This window comes from Chinchilla lanigera, unplaced genomic scaffold (genome assembly GCF_000276665.1).
Source record: "Chinchilla lanigera isolate Chin_1 unplaced genomic scaffold, ChiLan1.0 scaffold00003, whole genome shotgun sequence".
NCBI classification, from domain to species: Eukaryota; Metazoa; Chordata; class Mammalia; order Rodentia; family Chinchillidae; genus Chinchilla; species Chinchilla lanigera.
The window spans coordinates 16495332-16505956 of record NW_004955404.1 but is presented as its reverse complement, the minus strand read 5'-3'; the positions used below and the strand labels follow the sequence as shown (position 1 = coordinate 16505956).

At 44.2% G+C, this 10625-nt stretch overlaps 1 protein-coding gene across 1 annotated transcript in view; it reads left to right on the top strand.

Moving 5' to 3' along the window:
• Positions 1-983: 983 nt before the first annotated feature.
• The window catches only part of Gpc6 (glypican 6), a 1075163-nt gene continuing 1065521 nt past the window's right edge, over positions 984-10625 (top strand). The window contains exon 1 of the mRNA XM_005374116.2: positions 984-1765. Within this exon, the coding sequence (XP_005374173.1) occupies positions 1606-1765 (160 nt within the window). The 5' untranslated portion in view covers positions 984-1605. The remainder of the gene's footprint in view (positions 1766-10625) is intronic.

Genomic DNA, 10625 nt, shown 5'->3' with positions numbered 1-10625 from the left:
ATTCTCTGTGTCTGACTGTGTCTCTGTCTCTCTCTCCTCTCTGTCCCTTCCCCCAGTGGGTTGGGTTCTTAAACTAGTTAGTAGGGCCTGGTGCCCTAGGCTTTAACACCTAGTCCGCCCCAGGGACGGTTGTGAGTTTGCGTATTAGCATAAGAAAGTCCATGGAAATTAGCCTAACCTGAAGCTTTCACTTTTATCCCATTTCACAGAAGTTTAGTGTAAGGAAGAACTTGAAGAAGAAAGTGTATTGATTCCCCTCTTGAGAATTCTGCTAACTTGGAAGAAAACGTAAAGTGCAAGATGTGAGGAGCTTTTGGAGAGACGGAAGACGCGGTCCCCTCCCCGGTGTCTCCCTTCCTGCACTGGGGCCCCCGGTCTCCCCTCTTTCACTGGGTGTGTGATCCCGTGCTACTCTGATGCCCTGCTCCTCCACACACTACAAACCTAAGCATAGTGATTTCAGATCCAAGGCTATTTCATATTTGAAATGAAAGAAGGCAATTTATTCTGTGCGGAACCACAAATTTAAAAATAAAGGACTACTGGTCTCCAGTGCGTGCATAAACTACCTGTCTTTAGAACACAAACCCAAGTAAAGCCAGACAGTGATCAGAAAACTAATTAGTGGTGGTAATGCTAAGCTCTGCTACCCCGGGGTCCCCTGCGTGTTTATTTCTACCCTGGCTTTGTGTTTCACTAGGACAGGAGCAACAATTGGAATTGCAATGTCCTCTATCTCCACAAAAATACAGTTTAATCACATCAGTTAGTGACTCACAAATACTGTGCCTTTCTAGATAGCATTCAGATCAGCGTGAAGGCTGTGGAGTCAATGAGAAAACATTGACTTTTTAAATTTTTTTCCCCCTCCCACTGGTAGGGAGCGATCCAGTCCAGGTTTTGCCTTCCGCTCGGCCCCTGAATTTCGGCTGTGCTCGGAGGAGCACGTTTCTCCCTCTCCCCTCCTTTCTCCTTCCCTCGCCTCCCGCGTCAGTCTCCAGGATTTCTCTCTTCCTATTTCAGAAGGACTCTCACTGCTACCTCAGTCTGTGCGAAGCCGAGGCTTCCCGTGGATCCCCTACATCCCCGACACAGACCTCCACGCACACACAGCCCCGCGAGCCCCGCGCTCACACCGAATCCACACGCGCGCGCACACTCGCGCCGCCGGTCCCTCCTCCCCGAGCCGCGCGCTGCCACCTTCGCCGCCGCCGACACTCGGCCGGCCGGGCTCGCTGCGCCCGGGATCCGCGCTCGGCTGGGAACTCCGATTGCAGCTCGGACCCCTCAGCCCTCCCCGCGGTGGCTTTTTAAAAACACTTCTCTCCCTTCCAGTTGCGCCGTCTCGGATCTGAGGGGCTAGCGAGGCAAGGCGCTGCCTTCCTAGCCAGCCCTGGTTGGCTTGCCATCCTCCATCTGGCTTATAAAAGTTTGCTGCGCGCGGTCCAGAGGGCTGCGCGGCTCGTCCTCCCGGCTGGCGGAAGCGGGTGACGCCGGGCAGCGGCGAGGAGCGCGTCGCCGGCTCTGGCGGGCTTTTGGCTTGAGGGGCAAGGTGAAGAGCGCACGGGCCCCGGGGTTCGCCGAGCTGGATTTGCATGTTGCACCATGCCTGCCTGCATCGGGGCTGTGATTCTTCCCCTCTCGGGGCTGCTGCTGTCCCTGCCGGTCGGGGCGGAGGTGAAGGCTCGGAGCTGCGGCGAGGTCCGCCAGGCATACGGTGCCAAGGGATTCAGCCTGGCGGACATCCCCTTCCAGGAGATCGCAGGTAAGCGCGGCGCGGCGGGGGCAGCCGCGGACTCCGCAGCCGCCGGTCCCCGGGCTGCCGGGCGCCCCGCTTCGCCCTGTTGCTGAGTTGGTGATCACTTTCTCTCGGGGCTGCGGAGGGGGGGGGTCCCCGCGATGGGCGGTGGATGCTCCCGAGGCTGCCCGGCTCCGGGGAAGGTGTAGGTCCCTGCTGCCTCATTGTGTGCTGCGCGGGAGCACCCTCCTTCCCTCCGTTCCCCTCTGCCTCTGGTGAGGGCCCAGGGAGCCCGGGACCTCGGGAGGAGAGCTGATCGCCTCGCAGGGCGCCCAGCCTGCGCTTCTCGCTCGCGCAAACTTGGGAGAACTGCGATCGCAGTTCGCCCAGCGCCACGCTCTGAGTGGCGCCTTCTCTGCTCCCGCCTTCGCGCCGGCGGGGGCTGTGGAGACACCGAGGGCTCCCCCAGCCCAGTCTGCACTCCGGGTCCTTCCGGAAGGCTGAGAGCCGGGCGCCCGGCTTGGGGTGGGCCGAGCCAGGGTGGGGAACACCCGCCGGGCCCCCTCGCTTCGACGTCGGCATCTGGGCGCTGTTGGGGACTTGAGAGGGTGCCTGTTTCAGATTCGAGGCTGGCTTTCCGGCTGCGGCTCCTCTGTGCGTCCTGATCGCTGTTGGTCACTCCGGTGGGGAGACACCCCAGCCGCCCGGCGCGGTGCCGGGTCCCGAGCCGCCTCGCCGCCCACCCGCCGGCTCTTGGGCAGCGGAGTCAACTCCAACCGGTGGCTCCGAGGTGGATCGGTCGGCGAACCCCGCGAACCCTGCAAAGGGAGCGCGGCAGCTCCCCACCTCAGCTGGGCGCCAGAGCGTGTAGTAACACTTAGTCTCCAACAACTCGCTCAGCAGCCCGGATGCGCGTTTTCCGGCTCTTAGCTCCAACCGAATCCGAGCTTCTCTGGGGCTCTGTGAATGAAACGTGTCGGGGAGAGATAATCCTTTGGCTGTGAGAGAACTGAACTGAGAGAGGTCGAGGGAAGCTTGGAAATGCTGTGAGGGTGCGGGATGCTCAAACCCAGGAGCTTGCAGTCCTCAGTGACCTCGGATTGCAGAGGCGAAACGCTGGATTCCCATCGATCAGTTTCTGCGTTTTGCAAAAGAACCGGCGGATGGATGGGAAGCGTTTGCAGACAGCTTACAGCAATACAGTTTCATTACGTGGTGAACTGCTGCTTTATTCTGATTGATATGCAAACAGTAGGAGTGAGGGTCTTTACACCGAAGTGAACACTTTTATGTAAATTTGCATATTGTCAAGAAAGACCAAAGGGGAGGGGTGCGTATCACAGAACCAGCGCAGGGAAGTATATAGAGGGAGCCCTTTTCAGCTCAGAGCCAGGCGTTCACTCTGAGTTAAGGCGGAACCTGTGGTGAATTATAAGACTACTTTCCTATCCCTGTCACCTCGCGTCCCTCTTCCAGAACTCCTCGATTTGTTAAGCAACTGCCCCTCCATCTCCTTAAGTTTCTTAGCTCTCCTCTCCTTTGTCCACTGGTATTTCATTCTTTTTAATTAATTGATAAAGATCAGCTGCTTCTTCTTTTTTTTTTTTTTCCCCCTCCGCAAATCTCAGGGAATTCAACTTACAAAAGGTTTGTCATTTGGAGCACTTCTAGGAACTGTTTCTGCTCTAATGTGCTCTTTTTCAAACCGTATCTTTAAAACACACAGCTATTTCCCAACAGGATTTCAGATAAGAGATCTCAAAGTTAAGTATTTTAAAACTGCTTTGTTATTCCTCAGTGGGTAATGAGACTTGGGGGTAGAAGTCTCCTGGTGGTCCTCTCTTAGCAGCGTGCAGATCTTAATATCAACGTGAGGATTTTGAGTCAACAGTTTCTGGAGTTACCATAGACTTGGCGGGAGAAGCCTTCCAGTGGTGTGTGGAGATCCTCCAGAGTAGCATTTTAACTGCAGAGGGCTTTTCTTATTGTTTATTTTTGTCCCCTCTCCACTTCTTAACAATTACCGTCTGCTTATTAGCTGTGAATTTCTCAAATAGATATTTTGTTGAACACATCTGTTTTCCAGGATGAGAGCACACCGACGACTTTGCCTTCAAGCCTGGTATCATTTGATTTTGGTGGACATAATCCAGATCCAAGTCCACTATGGGGTCACAGGCACATTTGAAAGGAAAATAATAAAAAGTAATTGTGTTTTTGAAGGTGTACTTTTTTTTCCCCCCAAAGTAAACTTTGCTTAATGCTAAAGTAAATTGGATTTACTAGTATTGCTGTTGGAATGATAACTTAGGGAGCAGGTCTTGTTGAATAAACACAATCCTAGTTCTTGATAATATTTATATTTAATTATCTAGTATAGGTAAGAGCTTTTATGGTAGTTTTCCTTACTTGAAACCTTTTTCATCCCTTGCCTTGTTTAGAGGTCCTGTGGTTTGCTTGAGAAATGGCAGGTGCTGCTGGTCTGTCAGAAAAGGGAAATTTCAAAGAACTGCTGTTCAGACCTCAGATTCAAGAGAACTGTTTCTGGTTGAAAGACGTATGCAGGTAGCTTGCTTAGTGAAATAACTGAGAAGTAATAAGGATGTTATGTTTCATCATGACATTATTAAAGTTTTCCTCAGAACTCACAATTGTGAAATACTGTTACCCTTTTTTATTCCAGGGTATAGAAGGGTTCTTTAAACCATCAGATGAGGGGCTGTGAAAGGTACTATGTAAAGTTCTACTGGCAGAGAGCACTTGGGAAGGTGCGATTTCCACCATCAATCTTCACACGGCTCTGATTTTAAACTCTCATGGCAGGCAGATCAGATGGACTCTATCTATCCCGGTTTGAAGACCTACAGAGGAGAACACTCTCAAGCCTTCTCAGCAATCCGTTTTAACACTTCAGAATTCTTATGGCATAGAAAAGTTTCCAGAAATCTAGTGAAAGTCTTCACAGTATAGTTCCTTATATTCTCCTATCCTATCTTCTGGGAAGATACTGAACAGTGAATCATCGGGGTTTTTGTTAGGAGAGTGATTTTGACCAGGAGTTGGTATGAAACATTCCAGTATTTCCTCAAGCATCAGGGGTACTGTTTTATTCATTTTGCAATCTCTGTGGCTCTAAACTTCTCATGTAACCTTGTAGCAGAAAAGAACACCTGCTCAGAGAATGTTGTCATGGGCTTAACCTGACACTGTCTTATGCCCTAAGCCTTGTTGGGATCATTATTTATAGTGCTTTGTAGTTGATTGTGACTTATTGTCTTATAACATCACTTTTCCGTTATTTATTTGCCATAACTTTATTTTACAATCTTAAATAAAGAGGTGAGGTGCCCATTAAGTATTTATCAATATTATCTTGAAGACGTCACCTTGTTGATTTTCCTAATAACTTAGAATATATTAACATTAACCTAGTCTATAGATGTAAAAAACAACAGTCCTAACTAATTAACCTGCCAATGGTAACTCAGCTAACAATGAGACTAGAACAGGACCTAAAGCCTGGTGGCTACTCAAGTGCCTTACATTATTAACCATTTAGCATTTGTTGAATGAATGCATTAAAAAAAATCTATTCTGTCTCCAGTGCATGTGTATAGCTTGACATTGTTTATTCAGTATGCCTGTGTATGTATTCTCACCATTATTCATGCTGTGAATACTTTTCTGTTTACTTGGATTCACTTTGCATTGTGATTTTATGTTCTCAGGAGTTGGTCATACTACCAGCACTACATTGTCTATGTATTTATATACTTCCTTTTCATTTTTTTGTATAAATATGGTTATATAAAACATAGAAACTAAAATACATTTGTTGGTTTATCTGCATGTAGTATGTCACTTGAAATATAGGCTTAGACTAACAAAGCTTATCATAGAAAGTTATCCATGGGATGGAAGCAGGAGAGAAGTTTATTTCCACAGATTAGGACAAAATTTACAACTCTGTTTGCACTATTTACTTGACTCCATTTTCTGTGTCAGTTATTTTGAGAGTTAGAGTACAGCTAGATATCAAGAAAGCATTAAAGTCTTCCCCAAGTCTCTGAGGTCAATTCATTAGGTATTTATCTTAATGTCTATAATAAAGAGGAAATCCATTCATAGTCTCTTGATGGCAATTTTAGTCCATCTTTATTGGATATATACATATATAGAGATAGATAGATAGATAGATAGATAGATAGATATAGATATCTTTATTAGATTCAAACAGATTTAGATACATACATCTCTCACTTGTTTGACAGGCGTTCAGTTTTTTTGGAATCCTGTCCTCCTCTCTGGTCCTCTGTAAAAGCAACTTATTACATATTAACCCAAAAACAATGTTTGGTTACTCTGACTCTTTTGTAGCCATGTTAAATATCTTAGTTTGGGATAAATTGTTTAAGTTCCATTTACCTGCCTGCTTCAAAGATTTCTGATTTCTTTGCCCTCTGTTTAGTTAGCTGATATCTTTAAAATCCTTCGGATAAAGGGTAAGAGTTATTAATGAATTAGGTGAACTTCAAGAAAAATTCTTTTTTGATTTGACAAGTCACTTGACTTCTGAAAGAATTACATTAATTCCAGGTATCAGAGAAGATAAAATCCAGACTATAAGGAGTCCCACTTTTTAATTCTGGATTTGGAAATAAATTTCACAGTGATCCTTGCAAACGCAGGTATTGTAGCTGATTTAATTAGAGGGTAGTATGTTATCACTGGGAACAAGAGTTCATTTAAGTTGATTGATTCACTTTTTAACATACACCTCACATTGTAATTGCATTGTATCTTAGTAGCTTCTGAGTATAAATGTAGGCCACATCAAGATTGATTAAAAATGTACAACATTAAATCCATACAATATTGTGTTATAAAGATTATTTCAACATTTATGTAAGAAAGTAACAAGTGTTCTTTACAACTTACAGATTAGGGGCAGGGGATATAGCTCGGCAGCACAAGCACCTGCCTGGCAAGCGCAAGGTTCTGAGTGTGACTCCCGGTGGCCCCCCCCCAAAAAAAATATGGATTAAATTTAGGAGCACTTATAAAACAACATTATTAAGTACTTTAGGCTAAAGTGACCTTCCTTTAGTCACTATATTTGTGTAAAAATATGAGTTTGACATTAAAAATTGTGTGAGAGTAATTGTTGTAAAATGAGTTTAACTGCTTAATTTTTACTTACATCCTGTTCAAACTTACAAAACTAACAGTATGAGGGTACTTTTTCCCTCTTGAATTCACATCTCTCAAAAGACTTCTAGCAAGGCAAGTGAGGTGATTTAGTTTTCTTGATAGTACAAATAACTACTTAATATTTTTGTAAACATGGTTCTTATGTCCCTTTGGACACCACTTTCTGCTGTTAGATTTTTCAGCTATACATAAGTCAACTTAAATAGTTTCATAGATTTCTCCAGTATTATTCAGTCATCAGTTATTTGCATGCTAGTAATGTTTGATAGTGCTATTGGGTCCCTGGGCTAGCATATTCATAATTGAAAGGGTTTTATAATGTTAACTGTGGATAAAGATATCTAAACAATAGTAGTTGTTCAAATAACTTTTTAATGAAATCTCTTTGATGAAAATATCTAAGAGTTTTTAATGATCTTGGATAAAAGATATTTTTTGGACTAATACAAGAGTAAGACAGCAAAACAAAAACTTAATTTTACATTTATACATGATCTAGGTTATTGATTATTTTAATAAACTGTTGTAATTTTAGGCATTTTTTTATGCAAGCATTATTTACATCATCATGTACCTACTATGTGCAAGCCACTATGTCACTTACATGGTCCATTGTCCCAGGAAGTTTTGATCATAGCAGGGAAACAGAAATTCAGGACACCACTCAAAATTACATAAACACAGCAGGAGAAGTTCATAGCACTAGCAGTACCTGGCAGTGGAAGCACTTTATAGGAGCATTGGATGTAATCTCAGAGTGTTAGAAATGCTTCCTTGAGGAAAAGCAATGGGGTCTGAGCCCTGAGACACCATCAGTAAGGAAAGAGAATAGTGGAAAACACACACATGTCCTGCGTGACGGGATCACAGAAAATGGAGTCATAGAAATGGGTAGGAGCAGCTGGTGGGTGAGGTGAGGTTTTTGAGAAAGAAAGATTGGAGAAGCAGAATCTAAGGGTATGGGAGTGACTCACAGAAGTGGTCCAGTGATAGCTCCTGCGTTTCCTCCCTATCTTAACTACTTTTACACAGCAAGCTGACGCCTTTAACACAAAGCTCAACAGTGCAAAATTTAAGCTTTTACACATCCATTTGTTTTATTTTATTTTATTTTTTAATTTTTTATTTTTTTTCTCCGGTACCGGGAACCGAACTCACGACCTTGCGCTTGACAGGCAGGCGCTTTTGCCGCTGAGCTAAATTCCCAGCCCCGCATCCATTTGTTTTAAAGGCAGCACACAGAAGCCAGTATTTGACCATTTAGCTCCTGCCTGCCTCATGTGTCCAGCAGAACTGTCCTACTCATCATTATATAAGACACATCCTGGAACTCTTGCTGCTCTTTGCAGTTCTGCGCCTAACTCTCCACCGTGCTGCTAAGCAGCATAATCTAGGCACACCCTTCAGGCCCTTTCACTGCTTCTCAACCCCTACCCATATAGATGGCGGCCTCTCTGTTAGGTCCGAAGTGCCCATACCTGCAGGGACCCTCCCTTACCTGCCACCTGTCCAAGTGCCTCCCAAGGCACGCTGGCTGCCTGCTGCTGCCACCTGGAGGTTATGGCTTCTTCATGTCTCTCCATGAACTCCCCACAATAACTTTGGACTTAGCCTGAGAGTATCAGAGTGTTGCATTCAAAAAAAGAAAACTTCCATTCAGGGTTGGAAATGGTTTTGCAATGTTACTTTGATTATTCTGGACAGAAAGTATTGGAGAAGAACAAAATAGATACAGAAAGAGGAGAAAATGTTAGCCTTCCGTAGAGAACTGAGTGAAAATGGAAAGAGGGCCCGAGAAAGTGAGAAAGTACAGTGTATAACAACAAAAGGCCACTTATCAGTTAAATTATTTATTTAGCAATGGATAGGAGATGAGGTATGTGTGTGTGCATGTGTGTGTGTGTGATAGAGACAGAGAGAGACAGAGACAGAGAGAGAATGAGAGAAGTAAGTGTCCTAGAAATGTTAATTTAATTACCAAGGCAATATAAATACTTTGGCATACTTTATGTGTGCTTTTTAGTGGAGACAAAACTCAATATCATAAAGCCAGCTGAGGATTGTTAATATCTGCAGTGGAGGGGAAGTAATTCTCAAATAGGGTCAGATGAATTATTAACTCTTAGAAAGTGTAGAATTTTCAAAACACATATAATAACCTATGCCCACTATGAAATTTAAATCCTAGTTATTTGTGCTGTGGTGGTGTAAGAAAATCTGAAATTTTTTATCTAGATGGATAATAAATGATGTTATGTCATTGAGTTCAGTACCGAATGCCATTACTAATCATAATGACAGGAGTCAAAGAATGCAGGTGTTTCTTTGACCTTGCGGAAAGGAGGCAGCAAAATTTACTGAGGATCTTGAAGAAGGCCTAGCATTTTGGCAAAGGACCAGAAAAGAAGGTGGCATCCGGGGTGGGAATTAACGTATGAGTAAAAAAATGATCTGAGGAGGGCAGTGCAAGGGGAGAGATTCATCAAGAACTTGTGAGAAATAATATTGAGCAGGGTGGGGTTGGATTTTTGGAGTGTCTTGGAAATCCTAGGCTTTATATGGTGAAATTAGGTCATTACCCTGAGTTCTTGGCAGTCAAATCCATGATGAAAGTATTGTTTTAGATTGGCCCAATGCTATAAACAGGATGGATTGGGGAGGAGATCTTAGAGGTCCAGAGGGAGGGAAGGAGGACAGCTAGGAGGCTCCTTCAGAAACTTAAGCAGGAAATGCTGAGGCCCAGAGGAGCAAGAGATTGAAGAAAGAAGACAGGGTAAATAAGGTCATCAGAGAAGAAAAGACAAAGTTAACAAGAAAAGCTAATTGTACATTTCAGTTAATTTTCAAAACTTAAAAAGTTGACTATGTTATGTAAAAGTTCCAGTAAAAGTGTTTAGAGAACAGGCGCTATTGAAAGCTTGTCTGAAATAATCCATCAGGTAAGACATGTGTGGTGGCAGATCACAGAAAATCCTGACTCGGTTCCTTGTACAGTCATTATTTCACATAGCCAGAGACCCAACGTGGGGTGGTTGTAGAAGTGAAAAAGCAGTAAGTTTCATATCCTCAGGGATTCATGAGCTGTCCATCCTTCTGCACATCAATCCTTGTTCTACTTCATTAGCTGAATATGGAAACAAGATGGCTGCCAGAGCACCTGGCATCAACCCTAAAGGCTTTGAAAGAGAGGAAGTGACTACTTCTCCCCTTCGTCTGAGAACACCACCCGAAATCCCTCGGAAGATGCATCCAGCCTTCTTATTCCAGAATCACTTCCTTTGCTCATGCTTGGAAGGGAAGAAAAAGGGGCCAGGGTCCTGGAGCTGGACTAGTTATACACTGTCCCACAGGAACTAAGGCCCAGTGAGTTGGATGATTAATCTTCATAATCTTAACAAGAATCTCAAGGAATTGGGCCATAATGGAGAAATCTGAAAGATTCTGCCCAGACTGTCTGAATTAATTAGGTTCTGGCATTGTCTCTTTAGTCTGATATATCTCAACCCTGGCCAGTGGTGGACTAATAAATGTTTACCAGTTGGCCTGGGAGGAAAGGAGGGGGTTCCCTGACTAGTAGCATTTGCCAATTTTTGTTGTTTATACAGTCCCAGTACAACCAGTTTTAAGCTGCCAGCAATTAATAACCAGTTTATAAAATTTTTAAAAATTTAATAAT